This window comes from Salmo trutta, chromosome 24 (genome assembly GCF_901001165.1).
Source record: "Salmo trutta chromosome 24, fSalTru1.1, whole genome shotgun sequence".
NCBI lineage: Eukaryota > Metazoa > Chordata > Actinopteri > Salmoniformes > Salmonidae > Salmo > Salmo trutta.
The window spans coordinates 12,673,686-12,695,704 of NC_042980.1; the positions used below are offsets into that span (position 1 = coordinate 12,673,686).

General features: G+C 43.2%; 1 protein-coding gene across 9 annotated transcripts in view; it reads left to right on the forward strand.

The window, feature by feature from the left end:
• The window catches only part of LOC115160706 (protein TANC1), a 286,753-nt gene that overhangs the window by 209,120 nt on the left and 55,614 nt on the right, over positions 1–22,019 (forward strand). For all 9 annotated transcript variants that reach the window (XM_029710993.1, XM_029710992.1, XM_029710995.1 and 6 more), the window contains 2 exons: positions 15,415–15,646; positions 17,328–17,494. In XM_029710993.1, coding sequence (XP_029566853.1) covers positions 15,415–15,646; positions 17,328–17,494 — 399 coding nt within the window. The remainder of the gene's footprint in view (positions 1–15,414; positions 15,647–17,327; positions 17,495–22,019) is intronic.

The window sequence follows — 22,019 nt, forward strand, 5'->3', positions numbered from 1 at the left end:
TTAATTAAAACATGTCCCTGGGGTCCTGGATGTTTATTGAAGACAATCACAGAGTCCCCATTAAATGAATTCTCACATCATAGGCCCATTTGATTTGCAGCGAGCACTGAGCTTAGTTAAATAATCATTCATCTTGATTCTCCCTCATCAAATGGACTTAAAATCCAATGCGAAGTCACTCAGGCCCAATTTTCACCTTGGCAGCTCCAATACAATGAAGAGGGAGAGAGTGAGAAGCTCATTCTGGATCCTTAACATGTTGTGATTGCTACTGCACACTTCTGTCACTCACAGAGATAGGCAAATCATGTGTCGGGCCAGACTCCCCTAGGACTCGTCTCTGGTTGCATCCCAAATGGCACCCTATTCTCTATATAGTGCGCTACTTTTGACCAGCGTCTTATGCACAATAAAGGGAAATAGTGTGCCATTTGGGACATCAGTGTTGCCAGGGTAACATGTTAGAAGTGTGGTCAGAAAGACCTCAGGTTGGGTAAATTGTCCAAATCGGATGGCTGTGGCTCACAGTTCACAACATGAATATTGCAGCTTCCTACAACCTGAGGCGACTTGTCAATACAGAATGGCTTATTAATCGGTTTATTTACAGTGCATTCGGAAAGTATTCAGACCTCTTCCAGTTTTCCACATTTTGTTACATTACAGCCTTATTCTAAAATGGATTAAATATGTTTTTCCTCATCAATCGACACACAATACCCCATAAACACAAAGCATAAACAGGTTTTTAGACATTTCTGCAAATTTATAAAAATAATTTAAAAATACCTTATTTACATAAGTATTTAGACCCTTTGGTATGAGACTCGAAATTGAGTTTAAGTGCATCCTCTTCCCATTGATCATTCTTGAGGTGTTTCTACAACATGATTGGAGTCCACCTGTGGTAAATTCAACTGATTGGACATGATTTGGAAATGTACACACCTGTCTATATAAGGTCCCACAGTTGAAAGTGTATGTCAGAGAGCAAAAACCAAGCCATGAGGTCGAAGGAATTGTCCGTAGAGGTCCGAGACAGGATTGTGTCGAGGCACATATCTGGTGAAGGGTACCAAAAAATGTCTGCAGTATTGTAGGTCCCCAAGAACACAGTGGCCTCCATCATTCTTAAATGGAAAAAGTTCGGGACCACCAAGACTCTTCCAAGAGCTGGCCATCTGGCCAAACTGAGCAATTGGGCTTGAAGGGCCTTGGTCAGGGAGGTGACCAAGAACCCGAGGGTCACTCTGACAGAGCTCCAAAGTTCCTCTGTGGAGATGGGAGAACGTTCCAGAAGGACAACCATCTCTGCAACCCTCCACCAATCAGGCCTTTATGGTAGAGTGGGCAGATGGAAGCCACTTCTCAGTAAAAGGCACATGACAGCCCGCTTTGAGTTTGCCAAAAGGCATCTAAAGGACTCTCAGACCATGAGAAACAAGATTCTCTGGTCTGATGAAACCAAGATTGAACTCTTTGGTCTGAATGCCAAGCGTCACGTCTGGAGGAAACCTGGCAACATCCCTACGGTGAAGCATGGTGGTGGCAGCATCATGCTGTTGGGATGATTTTCAGCGGTAGGGACTGGGAGACTAGTCAGGTTCGAGGGATAGATGAACGGAGCAAAGTACAGAGAGATCCTTGATTTAAACCTGCTCCAGACAAACAGGCTTCGAGACAGCTTCTACCCCCAAGCCATAAGACTGATATATAGCCATAAGTCTGCTAAATACTGTAGTTAATTAATAGGGTCAGTGCATATAGTACAGGTAACTATCTTGCATTGATATGCACACTCATAAGACTATACTGTATATACACACTATATACACTGACAGTCACACAAAACCCACACATTCACTACACACACACACACAAATGCAGTACCAGTCATATGTCAAAGTGAAATTATGTTTTTTGAAATGTTTACAAAGTTAATTTGTGGAATTTCTTTGCTTCTTAAGGTGTTTGAGCCAGTCAGTTGTGTTTTGACAAGTTGGATGTGGTATACAGAAAATAGCCCTATTTGGTAAAAGACCAAGTCCATATTATAGCAAGAACAGCTGAAATAAGCAAAGAGAAACAAAATAAATTGCACAAATTCACTTTTAACAACGCACACCTGTTAATTGAAATGCATTCCAGGTGACTATCTCATGAAGCTGGTTGAGAGAATGCCAAGAGTGTACAAAGCTGTCATCAAGGCAAAGATCTCAAATATAAAATATATTTAGATTAGTTTAACACTTTTTTGGTTACTACATGATTCCATGTGTTATTTTATAGTTTTGATGTCTTCACTATTATTCTACAATGTAGAATATGTAAAAATAAAGAAAAACCCTGGAATGAGTATGTGTGCCCAAACTTTTGACTGATAATATATATATATATATATATATATATATATATATATATATATATATATACTGCTAAATAAAATAAAGGAAACACTTAAACAACACATCCTATATCTGAATGAAATAAATAATCTTATTAAATAATTTTTTCTTTACATAGTTGAATGTGCTGACAACAAAATGACACAAAAGTAATCAATGGAAATCCAATTTATCAACCCATGGAGGTCTGGATTTTGCATCACACTCAAAATTAAAGTGGAAAACCACACTACAGGCTGATCCAACTTTGATGTAATGTCCTTAAAACATGTCAAAATGAAGGTCAGTAGTGTGTGTGGCCTCCACGTGCCTGTATGACCTCCCTACAACGCCTAGGCATGCTCCTGATGAGGTGGCGGATGGTCTCCTGAGGGATCTCTTCCCAGACCTGGACTAAAGCATCCGCCAACTCCTGGACAGTCTGTGGTGCAACGTGGCGCTGGTGGATGGAGCGAGACATGATGTCCCAGATGTGCTCAATTGGATTCAGGTCTGGGGAATGGGCGGGCCAGTCCATAGCATCAATGCCTTCCTCTTGCAGGAACTGCTGACACACTCCAGCCACATGAGGTCTAGCATTGTCTTGCATTAGGAGAAACCCAGGGCCAACCGCACCAGCATATGGTCTCACAAGGGGTCTGAGGATCTCATCTCGGTACCTAATGGCAGTCAGGCTACCTCTGGCGAGCACATGGAGGTCTGTGCGGCCCCCCAAAGAAATGCAACCCCACACCATGACTGACCCACCGCCAAACCGGTCATGCTGGAGGATGTTGCAGGCAGCAGAACGTTCTCCATGGCGTCTCCAGACTCTGTCACGTCTGTCACGTGCTCAGTGTGAACCTGCTTTCATCTGTGAAGAGCACAGGGCGCCAGTGGCGAATTTGCCAATCTTGGTGTTCTCTGGCAAATGCCAAATGTCCTGCACGGTGTTGGGCTGTAAGCACAACCCCCACCTGTGGACGTCGGGCCCTCATACCACCCTCATGGAGTCTGTTTCTGACCGTTTGAGCAGACACATGCACATTTGTGGCCTGCTGGAGGTCATTTTGTAGGGCTCTGGCAGTGCTTCTCCTTGCACAAAGGCGGAGGTAGTGGTCCTGCTGCTGGGTTGTTGCCCTCCTACGGCCTCCTCCACGTCTCCTGATGTACTGGCCTGTCTCCTGGTAGCGCCTCCATGCTCTGGACACTACGCTGACAGACACAGCAAACCTTCTTGCCAAGCTCGCATTGATGTGCCATCCTGGATGAGCTGCACTACCTGAGCCACTTGTGTGGGTTGTAGACTCCGTCTCATGCTACCACTAGAGTGAAAGCACCGGCAGCATTCAAAATTGACCAAAACATCAGCCAGGAAGCATAGGAACTGAGAAATGGTCTGTGGTCCCCACCTGCAGAACCACTCCTTTATTGGGGTGTCTTGCTAATTGCCTACAATTTCCACCTGTTGTCTATTCCATTTGCACAACAGCATGTGAAATTTATTGTCAATCAGTGTTGCTTCCTAAGTGGACAGTTTGATTTCACAGAAGTGTGATTGACTTGGAGTTACATTGTGTTGTTTAAGTGTTCCCTTCATTTTTTTGAGCAGTGTGTGTATATATATATATATATATATATATATATATATATTTATTTATTTATTTTACTCACAAAGGTAGTGCACCGGGCATTTAATAGTCCTGTATTAGTGAACCGATATGCAGCATGGGCAATTCCCCCCCCCCACCCCGCATTGGAGAAAGACATCGCAGCACCCACTACTCCCAAACTACTTCACCGCAGCTATGCTTTGAGGTACCCTACTGAGGTTTGTACGTGATTACAGCTTATATATTCAGTATTCACCGCCTATTTCCATTTCACAGAGTTCCCCTTCCCACTTTTGAAATATCCATCAGTCATTTTGCTTCTGTTGTTTTGACAGAAAAGATACACCACATCCACCTTGCAGCTTAGCATGCCATTTACAAACATTACTGTATGACTTTTAGAAATACTTAAACATGACTAAAACATTCCAAGCCGTTTCATTCACCCTTATCCCTTGTGCTGTTACATCACATGAATGGTTCAGCTTCAGAGTAGCCTGCTTTCTTTCTCCATGTCATGACTGAAGTTATTTCAATAACACATGTTTTTAACACTCCTTGACATCATAATGACCTTCCACTCCTGCGCTGGATGGATTGAATCAGTGCGGCACTAACACAGGATAGTATAACGTGGGATGACGAGGCGGCAGGTAGCTTAGCGGTTAAGAACGTTGGGCCAGTAACGGTGGTTTGAATCCCCAAGCCAACTTGGTGAATCTGTCAAATCTGTCAATTTGCCATTAAGCAAGGCACATAACACTAATTGCTCCTGAGTGTCTGCTAAATGACAAAAATGACAACAGCAAGCCGCTGCTATAGGGAATAGGCAGCCTCTAGGAGCCACGTGCCACTGAATCTGAACATCTTAAAAGCCCCCATGCAGTCTTTTTCATTTATTGTATGTCTAATAAATCAGTGTGTGTGTTTATTTAATGAAAACAATTTTTGAAAATAACTCAAAATATGTTTAACCCCCTAGAGTGGTTCCGCGGGCCGTGAAAATCGAATTAGCAGTTTTTTTTTGTTGCATTGGATGCGTCTCAATCCACTGCCCTTCCGCAACTGCGGTGAAAGATGGCAGAGCTAGAGCGGTGTTTGTCAAACCATGAGACATCCCGAGAATGTGTCTTCTCACGAAAACGTCTATAGCCTCTGAACGATTTGGCCTACAAACTCTTATGACCCCCCCCCCCCCCCCCCCCCCCCCCCCCCCGATGGAAAGATGAGACTCTCCTGAACACGTACATGTTGTTTTGTTCTAGGACGCCCACAAGTGTCTAGAGACTCGTCTAAAGTCAGTACAGCCAATATGCCATCTTCTGTCTGTAGCGAACAGTTTGTGCTACACACTAATATGACCCCTCTGTGGAAAGGTGAGTCTCCATTCAGCCACAAGAGCATTAGTAAAGTCGGGCACTAATGTTGGACGATTGGGTCTGGCTTGCAGTCGTCATAACAGTTAATCCCAAAGGTGTTCGGTGGGGTTGAAGTCAGGGCTCTGTGAAGGCCAGTCAAGTTCTTCCACACCGATCTTATCAAACTATTTCTGTATGGACCTCGATTTGGGCACAGGGGCATTATGATGCTGAAACAGGAAAGGGCCTTCCCCAAACTGTTGCCACAAAGTTGAAGCACAGATTTGTCTAGAATGTCGTTGTATGCTGTAGCGTTAATATTTCCCTTCACTGGATCTAAGGGGCCTAGCCCGAACCATGAAAAACAGCCCCAGACCATTATTCGTCCTCCACCAAACTTTACAGTTGGCACTATGCATTCAGGCAGGTATTGTTCTCCTGTCATCCTCCAAACGGATGGGGATACGTGATTCATCACTCCAGAGAACGCATTTCCACTGCTCCAGAGTCCAATGGCGGCGAACTTTACACCACTCCAGCAGACGCTTGGCATTGCGCAGGGCGATATTAGGCTTGTGTGCGGCTGCTTGGCCATGGAAACCCATTCCATGAAGCTCCCGACGAACAGTTCTTGTGATGACGTTGCTTCGAAAGGCAGTTTGGAACTCGGTAGTGAGTGTTGCAGCTCACTACTGAGCCGTTGTTGCTCCTAGACTTTTCCAATTCACAATAACAGCACTAACAGTTGACCGGGCAGCTCTAGCAGGGCACAAATTTGACGAACTGACTTGTTGGAATCCTATGATGGTGATACGTTGAAAGTCACTGAGCTCTTCAGTACGTGCCATTCTACTGCCAATGTTTGTCTATGGAGATTGTATGGCTCTGAGCTCGATTTTATACACCTGTCAGCAACGTGTGGCTGAAATAGCCGAATCCACTAATTTGAAGAGGTGTCCACATACTTTTGGCCATGTAGTGTGGCTACACCCGAGGGTTAATAATTTATTTCCCTGATCCTCCATTTGCCATTGAAATGCTCAGTCTGATGGTGTGAGCATGTTGAAACAAATTGTTATATATTAATATACACAGCCCTGATTGGTGGATAGGATTGTCTAGAGCAGGTGTGGGCATTTGCAGTCCTCGAGAGCCTGATTGGTGTCGCGGTTTTGCTCCAGCCCCAGCTAACACACCTGACTCCAATAATCTACTAATCATGATCTTCAGTTAAGAATGCAATTTGATTAATCAGCTGTGTTTGCTAGGGATGGAGAAAAAGTGTGACACCAATCAGGCCCTCAATGACTGGAGTGCTCTAGAGCACTCCACCCCCTGCTCTAGAGCCTACCCCGTTTAAGGTGTCGCCTAGCCGAACTCAGCTAGGTGAACTGAATGACTGCTCGCATGCTCCCTTAAAAGACCTTCATCTCTCGTTGAATGACAACACTTAAATGAAAAATCCCTACACTGCAAAAATTGAAATCGAAATAAGATTAAATATCTTAAATCAAGGCAATATATGCTTGTTTTTTGTCTGACGAGATATTTCTTCTTACCGGGCAGTTTTTATGTTAGAGCATTTCACCAGTTTCAAGCTTTTTTTTCTTAATTATCTTAATAAGATAATATAACGTGTTACTGAGATTGCATTACTGGTTCTGAGTAATTTACCGTAATTTCCGGACTATTGAGCACACCTGAATATAAGCCACACCCACTGAATTTAAAAAATATGTTATTTTGAACATAAATAAGCCGCACATGTCTATAAGCCGCAGGTGCCTACCGGTACATTGAAACAAATGAACTTTACACAGGCTTTAACGAAACACGGCTTGTAACAAAAATAAATAGGCTTTAACGAAACACGGCTTGTAACAAAAATAAAATATTAGCAGTAAGCTTTAGTTGTCTTTTTGCACTGAGTCAATTCCTCACGCTGCTGTTTCCAACGTCTTATCGAGTCATTAAGACCAAGCTCCCATGTAGCAGCTCTATTTCCTTTTCCAACAGCCAGATCAATCACCTTCAACTTGAAAGCTGCATCATATGCATTTCTCCGTGTCTTTGCCATGATGAGGGTGACAAAATGACTACCGTAATCAGAATGATGGGAAGTTTGAGAGCGCTCGATTTAATCTAAACAGTAAACAAAAAAGTTGTTTGACCTTAACCCGTTCGGCAATTTCATTGGTCTAATGAAAGCTTCATGCCGCCAAGAAACTGAGCACGTCACAGAATGTGTTTTTTGGAGAGAAAAAAAATTGAAAGCGGGAAAAATCCATATATTAGCCGCGGCATTGTTTAAGCCGCGAGGTTCAAAGCGTGGGAAAAAAGTTGCGGCTTATAGTCCGGAAATTACGGTAATGCTTGAAACTAGAATTACCAGAATTATAAAGATGTTTGATCAACACTGACAAGTACTAAACTGTGTTGTCAAAGTCAGAATTTCTTATTTCAGCACCTTTTCATCTCTTCACATATTACGAACAGATAATGACCAAATGGAATTCACTGTTTTATTGTCATCTTACACACAGGAAGGTAATCATGTAGACAAAATACAGTACAGAACAAAGACAGTATACTTTTCATATCTGGGGAACACAATATGAGTCATTTGAACTGTTGTACAATTCTATTACATCCCCAAGATGGTATTTGACTTGTGCATACGTTTGGCTCTTGTTGCTAATTGTGTAATAAGAGGTAAAATCAACCAGCTTTTCAGCATCCGCTAACTCAGTGACCTGTGCAAGGCGTGGGACCTCAACTTGATAAGCCATGACGTTTCTATCAAAGTGTCTAGTTTGACATGGTTGACATTCCAAACAATAAAGCCTAGAATCAACAAGAAATATGTTTTTGACCAGTCCAAATTCTGGCATATTACCATTCAGTACTTTGGCAAAGATCATGGACTTCTGAGTTATGTATTTATTACAATTTATTACAAGCCATTTGACTGACACAGCATGGTTTACTTCATTGAAACCTAGGAAGTCCCTCAATTTTCCACGTAAATATTGTAGATCTTTAACCTCTGATACAGGTCCCATCTCCCTTTCATTTGAAGAAATTGGGTGCGTTGAACTGTCAACATTTTGGCAGCTTTCATATATTTGGTTCTGATTGATCAAAGACTTAAAATTGAGCTTGGAAGCCCATTGTTTAAAGAAGCAATGTTTCGACTCGAACCGCATAATGCTGTTTAGGTGTAACATTGCGGTCTGGAAAAAAGCTCCTTCCAATGCTTCAAATGATTTTCAATGAGTAACTTCAACCTAGACACAGTCGCAATGGAAAGAACAAGTGCAAATACTATCTGTACAATCTCTATTAGCTCAATTATCAGTTGTATATATGCATTGACTTCCAAACTCTCCAAAACAAATGGCAATATCCTTAGCAGGACAAGCATTTGCCCAGATGACTGTTTTAGTTTACCGTCACTTGACGTTAATGTACTAACATAAATTGGGGATGGGCGATCTCTAACATCTAGAGGGGAATAAGGGAAACCGAGAATAGCAGAATTCACTGAGTCCAGATCAATCTGTCCTGACACAACAAGATGATTCAAAACACATTTGATTTCCAATGGGGCAACGCCCTCCAGAATTACATGCTTAAGGTCTTGCGGAGTTTGTTGTATAATATCAAAGGCTGGGAATTCAACTAACTTGCTCCTTTTATTGATCCCGTATGTTGTTCTCAGGCTGACCAATCAACGACAAAGGGGCGTAGACTTCGGCTTGCCTCAAGAAAATGTTTTGTGTGCACAAACAGCCCAATTTTTTTGTCATAATATATGCACGAACTGCTTCGGATGGAAGGCATGCGGACCCCTTTACCCCTTTACTGTAGGAGGATACATATGAAAATAAAAGATGACTGACTGGTCATTGGTCAGAATAATCAGATCAGATTGTGGTATTATGCTTTGGGCCAAAAACTCCATCCCACCTGAACAGGCTCTTACACTTAACCTCTCTAGTACATGTGGGACGAACTCGTCCCACCTACGTAACAGCCACTGAAATCCAGTGGCGCGATTTTTGAATCGTTAGAAATGCTATAACTTCAATTTCTCAAACATATGACTATTTCACAGCTATTTAAAGACAAGAATCTCGTTAATCTAACCCCACTGTCCGATTTCAAAAAGGCTTTACAACGAAAGCAAAACATTAGATTATGTCAGCAGAGTACCCAGCCAGAAAAAATCAGACACCCATTTTTCAAGCTAGCATATCATGTCACATAAACCCAAACCACAGCTAAATGCAGCACTAACCTTTTATAATCTTCATCAGATGACACACCTAGGACATTGTGTTATACAATACATGCATGTCTGTTCAATCAAGTTCATATTTATATCAAAAACCAGCTTTTTACATTAGCATGTGACGTTCAGAAAAAGCATAACCACCGCAAACTTCCGGTGAATTTACTAACAGTTTGCTAAATTACTCACGATAAACGTTCACAAAAAGCATAACAATTATTTTAAGAATTATAGATACATTACCCCTCTATGCACTCGATATGTCCGATTTTAAAATAGCTTTTCGGATGAAGCACATTTTGCAATAATCTAAGTACATAGCCCGGCATTACAGGGCTAGCTATTTAGATACCCACCCAGGTCAGCATCCACCAAAATCACATTTCCTATAAGAAAGATGTTCTTACCTTGCTTGTTCTTCATCAGAATACACTGCCAGGACTTCTACTTCAATAACAAATGTTGGTTTGGTCCCAAATAATCCATCGTTATATCCAAACAGCGACGTTTTGTTCGTGAGTTCTAGAATGCTTCTTCGCGGTGTTGCGCATGGCGCATTGGCGTGTCAAAAATGTCTAAATATTCCATTACCGTACTTCGAAGCATGTCAACCGCTGTTTAAAACCAATTTTTATGCCATTTATGTCGTAGAGAAGTGATAATATTCCGACCGGGAGTATGCATTGAGCCTAAACAGCCGAATAAAATTTCTCCTCAGAAGCGACTCATGCACGCGCATCATTGAAAGGTCCTCCGAGCATCCACTTACAAAAGGCGATAATATATTTCAACCTGAGGTTCCCTCGTAAACCTTCAGTTATTTCGCGGGCTCTGAGAGCCTATTGGAGCCCTGGGAATTGTCACGTTACAGCTAAGATCCTTACTTTTCAATAAAAAGAGGTAAGACGCACGACTCCTTGTCAGACAGGGTACTTCCTGCTTGAAACCTTGTCAGGTTTTTGCCTGCCATAGGAGTTCTGTTATACTCACAGACACCATTCAAACAGTTTTAGAAAATTCAGAGTGTTTTCTATCCAAACCTGAACAATAATATGCATATTCTTCTGAGTTGGTGTAGGAGGCAGTTAAAAATGGGAACATATTTTTTCCAAAATTCTCAATACTGCCCCCTATACCAAACAGGTTAAAGGGCATTATCATAATTTTGACAATTTCAGAGTGTTATTTCGACCTCGTAGTGTGGAAATATCATAACAAAAAACTAGAAAATCTAGTTTTGGACTGCACTGCGCCTTTAACATATTTAAACTCTGTGAATCCCTCATACCAATTATGCATTAAACTGCTTTCAACAGCGTCTCTCAAAGGAGCGATCCTGTGGTGTTGTGACTGCCACGCAACATTGCATCGTCAGTCATCACGGCTAAATGAAAAGGAGGTGCCGCTCTTCAAATCCACCCTCATATCCAGGGCACTCACTGATGCATCCGCAAAGTATTTCATGCTTTTGCAGTTGCAATTAGGCACTGGTTTCGCTTGATTCGCTTATATGAGCACAATCACACTTCAAGGTTTTGTCCCTGAATTGGAAATTAATTACAGTCGATCATGACTCTGGAAACATCCAGTTGTACTGCAGACAATCACCTAGGAATACGTGACAAACACCAGATGTTCATGTCTCTTTGATGAGGTAGTGGTCTGCATGGGATGTACAGTATGGTCCACATCTGTGAGACATTGTAGCTCAATGTTACTGCATCCTTTCCTCTCAGGTTACTACAGAGTAGCTGTACAGTGAAACAGTTTCTGATTAGCAAGCTGCTGTCTCCTCTCATTCTAATCCATCCACAACAATGGACATCTACTTATCCCACGCCCAGTGTCTAACGGCATTGTGTCTCTCTCACAGCAGTATGTCATATCGATAGCAAAGCTAGGTTTTTTGCTCCGATACAGCTCTTTCATAGCAGCTCGTTTGACTTAATTGTCTCAGTGTGAGAAATGTCTTGGCAGCAGAGCTAGTAACAGTACTTTGGCAACGGTCCTTGCTTCGGCCGCTTTATTATTATGCCCGGTGAAAAAGTGGAATTCTCCACCACTTGTGAAGGCTCTGTAGATTCATCATGTTAGCTTGGCCGTCTCACTCAGAAGGCTGCATTGGACCAGGAAGTTTACCCCCAAGGAGGTGTAGGACAAGCCATCCCTATTAACCCTGTCTGTCCAAACAGGAAAGAACGCCATCCGTCAAGCAGACGATTCAATAATAATTTGATCATTTCATTGGAAATTATGGCGGCGGCCAGGCCTGCGCCTCAAGGTCCTCCTTCCCTCGTCCTAGGCCAGAATCGTGTGCCAACTTCCTCTGCCATTTAGATCTGTGACAGAGATCATCATGAGAGCACTACTTTGTTAAAGTTAAAGTGCTTACTCTTGTTTTATCTGTTGGCGAGGGTTATATTTCTCTCATTTCAAATCAGACTATTTGGGTGTGATTTACTCACAGGTCGCATCCAAGAAATTTGCATGGGACATATTTAGACTATATGTCTCATCTGATAGTGAATGTGCGGTTCTGAGACTGGTGTTGTTATGGGCCAACTGTCTCTCTGACCTCTCTGGGACGTCTTCATCATTGTGCCTGAGGACAGGCTCCAGGTCTTGAGTCCTTCTGCAGTAGACCCAGGCAGAGTCAGGACTGCTATGTGGTGCGCTAAGGTGTTAGCCAGTCACCTGCTTCTCCCTCCTCTTGTCCTGCTGCCCTGTAAAGTGTATCAGCTCCTCCAGGTTTGATTGTAATTAGGACAGAGAGAGAGAGAGACAGATCCACAGGGTCCCACCGCCCCTCTCCCGTCCCCCAACCCCTGTCCAAGTCAGATGTCCGTGAACACAGCAGAACCTGTTCAGTACAAGGCACAGGCAGCACATCCTACTTTTAGAGCTCCACTTGGAGACAGTATTTGGGGAGGTTAGTTGAGGTCGTTGAGCAATGCTTCAACCAGTTCATCATCATCCCCTCTGTCTGGGTAGGGGATGCCACCTGGATCGCATTCATTAGTGCACAACATAGCAAAATGTTTTGCAATGGAAAACTTAACAAATATTTATTGTTGGACAAATCCAGGTAGACCCCTATCTGTTTCAGCCTGTTTGCTTCCGTTTCGTTCCTAGTGAATACAACCCTGCTCAAGTGGACTGGAGTGTGTTATAGCCTAGTGGGTGTTGGTTAGTCAGACGATTGCATATGAAGGTCACAATACAAGGACATGCCTTCAAGTCCCAGCTTTGATTTCAGACTAACAAATAGCTACTGTATTTTCTCACCGCCAAATTCCATTGTATAATGGCAAAAGTGGAATGAGGTCAGGGCTGGCTTAGTCTATATACCGAACTGATGTATTTAGGGACCTATAAAAGGGGAGTACGCGTAGATGCTAATGATAACCGTCTTCTGGTAGAGATGGGAAAGGCTTTCCCATAAATCTTCCAAAATAAATGTTAACTACAAAGTAGCCTATGCCTACCTGGCAGAATGATATCATGATTATTTACATCAATCCAGTGGTCTTTTGTTTTGCAAACTCAGCAATTACATGAGTGCTTACCGAACAACAGTGTCTTGCTGGTGTGCAGTTACATTAATGGGTAACTACACCCAAAATTAAAATGTATTCGATTTTTCCCAGACCTCAAAAGTGGTCTTCTGATGAGGTCGCACGACCTCGCGGAAATCAAATTAACATAATGCAAAATCCCCATCAAAATCTGTATGGTTTAAGCTAGAGATGTGTTTTTTTGCATGGGCTGTGTCTCAATCCATCACATCCGCCAATATAGCCCTTCCGCATCTGTGGTGAAAGGTGGCTAGAGCGTGTTTGTCAGACCATGAGACATCCCAAGATTCTGTCTTCTCACGAAATGTCTGTAGCGTCCAAACGGTTTGACCTACATTATGACCACTCTATTGAAAGCTGAGACTCTCACGGACACTCTGGCGTTCTCTGTTTTTTCATATGGCGCCCACAAGCCTCACAAGACTCATCTGAAGGTCCCCGGTACCAGTTAAAAAAATATGGAGATAGTTTAGTGCCTCAAATAAGGCGGTAAATACATGTAAAGAAATAAATGTATTGTTTCCTGATCTTTCTTATATCTCTCAGATATCCTGTGCATTCGGAAAGTATTCAGACTCTGACTTTTTCCACATTTTATTACGTTACAGCAATCTACACACAATACCCCATAATGACAAAGCAAAACACGTTTTTAGAAATTTGTGCATATTTAATTGCATATCACATTTACATAAGTATTCAGACCCTTTACTCAGTACTTTGTTGAAGCACCTTTGGCAGTGATTACAGCCTCAAGTCTTCCTGGGTATGACGCTACGAGCTTGGCACACATGTATTTCGGGAGTTTCTCGCATTCTTCTCTGCAGATTCTCTCAAGTTCTGTCAGGTTGGATGGGGAGCGTCGCTGCACAGCTGTTTTCAGGTCTCTCCAGAGATGTTCGATCGGGTTCAAGTCCGGCCTCTGGCTGGGTCACTCAAAGACATTCAGAGACTTGTCCTGAAGCCACTCCTGCATTGTCTTGGTTGTGTGCTTAGGGTGGTTGTCCTGTTGGAAGGTGAACCTTCGCCCCAGTCTGAGGTCCTGAGCGTTCTGGAGCAGGTTTTCATCAAGGATTTCTCTGTACTTTGCTCCGTTCATCTATCCCTCGATCCTGACTTGTCTCCCAGTCAATACCGCTGAAAAACATCCCCACAGCATGATGCTGCCAACAGCATGCTTCACCATAGGGATGGTGCCAGGTTTCCTCCAGACGTGACGCTTAGCATTCAGGCCAAAGAGTTCAATCTTGATTTCATCAGACCTTTAGGTGCCTTTTGGCAAACTCCAAGCAGGCTATCATGTGCCACTTTACCATAAAGGCCTGATTGGTGAAGTGCTGCATAGATGGTTGGCCTTCTGGAAGGTTCTCCTATCTCCACAGAGGAACTCTGGAGCTCCCTGACCAAGGCCCTTCTCCCCCGATTAAGTTTGGCCAGGCGGCTAGCTCTAGGAAGAGTCTTGGTTCCAATCTTCTTCCATTTAAGAATGATGGAGGCCACTGTGTTCTTGGGGACCTTCAATGCTCCAGACATTTTTTGGTAACCTTCCCCAGATCTGTGCCTCGACACAATCCTGTCTCAGAGCTCTACGGACAATTCCTTCGACCCCATGGCTTGGATTTTGCTGTGGGACCTTATATAGACAGGTATGTGCCTTTCCAAATCATGTCCAATCAATTGAATTTACCACAAGTGGACTGAATACTTTCCGAATGCACTGTAGGACCATCACATCAGAACAAACTTTGTTTTGATTTTTTTTGTTGGTCTATCTGTTGTTCCATGTAGTGAATCTGTTATTCAATGCATTTCTATTGGCTAATAGTAGCAGTAATGCCAAATTCATTATTTAAAAAAAAAAAATGTTTATACCTTAACGGTTCTAAAAATTCGAAATCAATATGAAATACAATAATGTAGGGGAATCAGGCAAAAATATAACTGATTTTATAGGGCCCTATGTATTGCATCAAATGCCTTTTAGTCACCAAGCCTATTGGCTTTACAAGAACTTTGAGGTCACACAGCCAGCTTAGCAGATTTCTGCTGACTTAAACCAACAACAATGTAAGCTACTCACAGTCGATATTGTTGTATGGTTTGGTAATACACCAAAGGTTAACGTCTTATACATTTTTAGCCACTAAAGTTCCTAAACAATTGTACTCTTTTTTTTTTTCTCCCGTCCAGGTGGTTGCATATCACTACTGCCAGGCTGACAACACCTACACCTGCCTGGTGCCAGAGTTTGTGCACAGTATCGCTGCCCTGCTGTGCAGAGCGCACCAGCTCACCGCCTATAGAGAGCTGCTGCTGAAGGATTCCTATCTACAGAGCATGCTCAGTCTGCGCTCCTGCGTCCAGGACCCAATGGCAGCCTTCCGCAGGGGCGTGTTGGAGCCGCTGGCCAACCTCCGCAAGGGTACGATGCTAAATTAGTTACACCTAGGTTCATTCATATCTGACTGTTGTCACTGGTGTTCATGGTCCAAAATTATGTCTTGAAAGTACACATTGAATCCATTCTATTATCTAGGCCTTCAGTGGTTCAAGTGTATTATAACTGTAATTTAACCACAGGTTTGCTTAGATGACTTAAATCGCAAACAGCTACCCAAGGTCCCTTCAGAGACCATTTTCTGTGCTTTTCACTTCTTCCAGCCAGCTGAGATAAATTGGTTCCATTCCTTACACAAAGAACCTGAAATACCTGAGTTAAATGGGTTAAGTGCTGGCTGTACAGAGGGAGCATAATCTGCGGGGACATTGTTAATTGCTTAGTGTAGGAGCTCTGCGTTTGCTTTGACAACATTGATTTGAATTGATGTTACACTAAATGGTTAGTATTACTTTGTTATTGTTGTCAGGGCAGAAGAATAGTGCCTCTCCAAGGAAGCGTAAACTTGGTGACGGATGCATCTCTCCGATACAGACAGACAGAAACATGACTATCTCAAGGTCAAGTCCGTTTTGCAAAGACAACACGACCCACTATTTTCCCTGCTCTGCAGTGAATCGATATGTTACTGCAGGAGCCTAAACAGACAATGTAGATATAGAAACCCAGTGTTGGAATGATGGAGATGGAAAAGAATGAGGATCAATGTGCAGCCAGGGCATGCAGCAGCTCTCCTGTGACGGGCCCCTCACAACTACCCCCTGTTCTTTATTGAAATGAATGACCGTGTTTGATTGGGCTTGATATGGAGGGAAGTGTTGATTTGTCCACTCCATCACAATGATGGGGGGGGGGGGGTTGAGACATCCCAGCTGGGAGGGGAGTTGAACTTTGCACATTTTCCTGTCATTTATATTTTAGCGTGTTTCTGATCACTGTGCAAAGCTGGATGTGAGGAGGAACACTAGGTTGTGTCCCAAATGGCACTCTATTTCCTATATAGTGCACTACTTATTGACAAGTAGCCTATGGTCAAAGTAGTGCACTATATAGGAAATAGAGTGCCATTTGGGATGCACACATGGGCCCTGTCGTTCCGCTGCTGTGAAAGCATGGCTTAGATACTGCAGTGAAGAAGAGCAGATCCCCGCTGCGGTCTCACCACAGAGCAGTTTAACGTACTGCACTGTCGATATGGCTGCGGACTAAAACACACTCATGTTCATTCATTACTGTGCTAGCTGTAGAGATGTGGGAGAATACCAGAGTAAACCATCTTAAGATGTGTTAATGCACCAGGCACTGCAGTGCAGAGAGATGTTATCTAAGTACAACGTTGTTTGTAGTTCTTTAAAGTGTGGTGTCCAACTATCTTACTCTCTTTCTCTGCTGTATGTTCAGTTCTTATTTTTACTGACACGTTTCTGGCAGCAGCTTGTATGTCTAGCTTAAATTTTATGAGAACAAACTCAAAAGAAAATGTTCTACTCCTCGGCAAAATGGCATGTTTGCAGTCGACTTGGCCTGAAAGATTTGTGAATTGTCGATTTGTTTCTTTCCACCATGTCTTCTCTACTGATCTGTGTGTGTGTGTGTGTGTGTGTGTGTGTGTGTGTGTGTGTGTGTGTGTGTGTGTGTGTGTGTGTGTGTGTGTGTGTTGTGTGTGTGTGTGTGTGTGTGTGTGTGTGTGTGTGTGTGTGTTTAGAGAGGAAGATTCCAGAAGAAGACCATATCATACTGATAGACGGGCTAAACGAGGCAGAGTTCCACAAGCCTGACTACGGAGACACCATCGCCTCCTTCATCACCAAGATAATCTCCAAGTTCCCCTCCTGGCTCAAACTGGTTGTTACTGTCCGAGTGAACCTACTGGTGAGTCTACATGTACACTCCTACTGTACAGTGTATGATTACAGAAAAGTTACCAAAATGTTTCAACTTAAGATGGTGTTATACTGTCCAAGTAATGTACAGTATGACTTAATGACAGAGATATTTTGTAATCTGCCTATTTGTATATGTAGGGCGACAGGTAGCCTAGCGGTCAAGAGCTTTGGGCCAGTAACCGAAAGGTCACTGGTTTCAATCCCCGAGCCGACTTGGTGAAAAATTTGCCGACGTGCCCTTGAGCAATGCACTTAACACTAATTGCCTCTAAGTCACTTTGGATAAGAGGGTCTTATAAATTACTAGAATGTAAATGTTAATATGTCACCATTCATGTTGATATCCAATAATTCATGAATTAATTTAATTGACCATTTGTATTTTTCCCGGTAAGGGTGCTGATGAGTTTAGCTGTATTCAAGGGCCATTTCAGCACAGCTAACTTGCCAATTTCAAGTGAATTAAGATACTTTTACAACCTCCATGGGTAAGTCTGGGTATCAATATTTGATACCTCTCTCACTGAATGACACAAGCACCAGCAGATCCTGACAAGTGTAAAAGAAGAACTGCTTTACGAAGCGTTTCTTGTTGTCATACACTATCCTCTACAAAGTGTCATTTCTGTCGAGTGCATCGAGAACAGTAGCGGAGAGAGTGAGAGAAATAACAGTTACCCATTAAATAAGACAGCATGACAACGGAACATGCAGACAGCCACTAACTGAAATTGACACTGAGTCTACCAATGGAGGAGATGAGCTGAGCTGGGGTGATCCAAATTCCCTATTCCCTATGTAGTGTACTACATTTGACCAGAGCTCTGACTACATAGGGACTAGGGCGCCATTTGAGAAGCAGATCCTGGTATCACTTCTTTGCATTCTTTGCAGAGTCTGATGTCTGATGGACAGAGCTAGGCTGTCCCTCCAATAGGTTTGCAGAAGGAGAGGAGAGAGGATGCAAGGAGTGCAATTGAGATTAATCCTGGGCCTTGGGATAATGTGGCAGCTGACTGACAGCCATATCTGTACCAGCTCTTGTCATTATTGCTCTCTCAGCCACTCTGGCCATGGGCACAACTATCCATCAGTATGCATAGGCAGGAGTTAGTTACACTGCACTGCAGGCAGGGAGCATAGGAGGCTGCACTCATTTGTTAGATCTATACTGTTCTGTTTAGTTTTTCTTGCGACTGGAGAATTGAAGGGGTAATGGGGATTATCCTGATTTCGTATTCAGTTATTTTTTTAATTTCCTCCTCCGTTTTGGTTAATCCTTGCATGGTGTGGGTGATTCTGTGATGTGCAGGGTTCGATACTGCGATTAAAACAGTCGCATTTGCAACCGTTTGACTTGGCAGTGCGACGCACATTTTTAATCGGTTGCAAGGGTGCAAGTGAAAAAAGTGCACCTGGTCACGTTAGTTTTTGGATCACAATTTGTTTTTGTTTTTTCTTCAGGATTTATTCAAAGAGTAATGTGCAGTTGACCAAAAATAAACAAACTTTCGGAAGAGGCAACAATGGCACGGGAATATCAATTCAAATCAAATTGTATTGATCACATACGCGTGGTTAGCAGATGTTAATGCAAGTGTAGCGAAATGCTTGTGCTTATAGTTCCGACAATGCAGTAATATCTATCAAGTAATCTGGGTAACAAATTCACAACAACTACCTTATACACACAAATGTAAGGGATTAATAAGAATATGTACAAATATATGGATGTGCGATGGCCGTGCGGCATAGGCAAGATGCAGTAGATGGTAGAGTACAGTATATACATATGAGATGAGTAATGTAGGATATGTAAAAATTATTAAAGTGCCGATAATTAAAGTGATTAGTGCTACCTTTATTAAGTCCATTTATTAAAGTGGCCAGAGATTTGAGTCTGTATTTTGGCAGCAGCCTCTCTATGTTAGTGATGGCTGTTTAACAGTCTGATGGCCTTGAGATAGAAGCTGTTTTTCAGTCTCTCGGTCCCAGCTTTGATGCACCTGTACTGACCTCGCCTTCTGGAGGGCAGGTAGTTTGCCCCCGGTGATGTGTTGTGCAGACCACACTACCGTCTGGAGAGCCTTGCAGTTGAGGGCGGTGCAGTTGCCGTACCAGGCAGTGATACAGGATGCTCTCGATTGTGCATCTGTAAAAGTTTGTGAGGGTTTTAGGTGATAAGCCAAATTTCTTCAGCATTCTGAGATTGAGGAGGAGCTGTTGCGCTTTCTTCACCATGCTGTCTGTGTGGGTGGACTATTTCAGTTTGTCCGTGATGTGTACGCCGAGGAAGTTAAAACTTTCCACCTTCTCCACTACTGTCTCGTCGATGTGGATGGGGGGGTGCACCCTCTGCTGTTTCCTGAAGTCCACGATGATCTCTTTTGTTTTGTTGCCGTTGAGTGAGAGGTTGTTTTCCTGACACCACATTCCGAGGGCCCTTACCTCCTCCCTGTAGGCCGTCTCGTTGTCGTTGTTAATCAAGCCTACCACTGTAATGTTGTCTGCAAACTTGATGATTGAGTTGGAAGCGTGCATGGCCACGCAGTCATGGGTGAACAGGGAGTACAGGAGAGGGCTGAGAACGCACCCTTGTGGGGCCCCAGTGTTGAGGATCAGCGGGTTGGAGATGTTGTTTCCTACCTTCACCACCTGGGGGCATCCCATCAGAAAGTCCAGGACCCAGTTGCACAGGGTGGGGTTGAGACACAGGATCTCAAGCTTAATGACGAGTTTGGAGGGTACTATAGTGTTAAATGCTGAGCTGTAGTCAATGACCAGCATTCTTACATAGGTATTCCTCTTGTCCAGATGGGATAGGGCAGTGTGCAGTGTGATGGCGATTGCGTCATCAGTGGACCTATTGGGGCGGTAAGCAAATTGTAGTGGGTCTAGGGTATCAGGTAGGGTGGAGGTGATATGATCCTTGACTAGTCTCTCAAAGCACTTCATGATGACAGAAGTGAGTGCAACGGGGCGATAGTCATTTAGTTCAGTTACCTTTGCTTTCTTGGGAACAGTAACAATGGTGGCCATCTTGAAGCATGTGTGGACAACAGACTGGGATAGGGATTGATTGAGTATGTCCGTAAACACACCAGCCAGCTGGTCTGCGCATGCTCTGAGGACGTGGCTAGGGATGCCCGGGGCCGGCAGCCTTGCGAGGGTTAACACATTTAAATGTTTTACTCACGTTGGCCACGGAGAAGGAGAGCCCACAGGTTTTGATAGCGGGTCGTGTCAGTGGCACTGTATTGTCCTCAAAGCGAGCAAAGAAGTTGTTTAATTTGTCTGGGAGCAAGACGTCGATGTCCGCGACGGGGTTGGTTTTCTTTTTGTAATCCATGATTGACTGTAGACCCTGCCACATAAGTCTCGTGCAAATGAAAGATAAAATCCCCTGCTATTGAAATGATGCACGCATCATTCGCTTTCCTGGCAGATCTTGACCTGGGACAGTATTTTTTTCATTCGGGCCAGTAGATTTTATTTGGCACTGGCTCGGTGTGCCACTGGCAAGTCTACCTGATTGTCGACGCCCTGCTGTGTGCGGTGCACGTAGTGCCAGTATGTCTACCACTTTGTGTAGCTGTTAGCGATGCTAATGATAGCCTAACCATTTTCGGGTAGATGGAAAGGCAATTGAAGCTAACTACAAAGTAGCCTATGCCTACCTGGCAGAATCATGATTATTTGCATCAATCCAGTGGCCATTTGGTTTGAAAACTCCATCACAAGTGCACTACAAGAGCACCTCTAGCCAAACACAACTGTCTGGCTGGTGTGCACCTGAATTAAAGGGTATCTACACAAAAAAAATCGAAATTTCTCTATTTTTTTCTCAGACTTCAACATGGGCCCCCTGATGTGGTTTAAGCATTAATTGTTTCAAAAAAAAAGATTTCTAGAGCAAAAATCTGAAAAAAACAACTGGGGGAAATCATACTAATCATATTTTTTTTGACGTGGTATCGTTTTGTTGTCACGTATGTTTTGGTATCACGTATGTTCTAAATTGAGTGTTAGGACCCCTGGACCAGAGAGAGGATTTCCATGTTCGTGTTCATGGATCTTTTTGGGTTGGGTTGGGATTAGGCTACATGTCATGTCAAAATATGTTGATCCATCATTCCAAAAAAGAAACCTGTACATTTTTTCAAAAACCTGGGAAGTTACTGACATTTTTCAAACCTAGGGAGGCCCTTTGATAAATTCTCTCATGAAGTAGGTAGGATAAGTGGAGACTAGAGCCAGATGAGGGTGTGAGTGTTACCTCATGCTCACACATCCAAAGTGTAAACAAGATCTCGGGGCAAGGTCGCTCACAATGGCTAACACTACAGACTAATAAGTGTGAGGTGTTCTTAGGTGAGGTGTTGCTCAGAAACCTTGGCCAGTCTGTGTATTATTCAGTATGTTTTTTTCTCTTTTCTCTCTCTCGCTCTCTTGCTCACTTTCGCTGTGTCTGACTCTCCCTCTATCTCTATCTCTTCTACCCCTCTCACTCT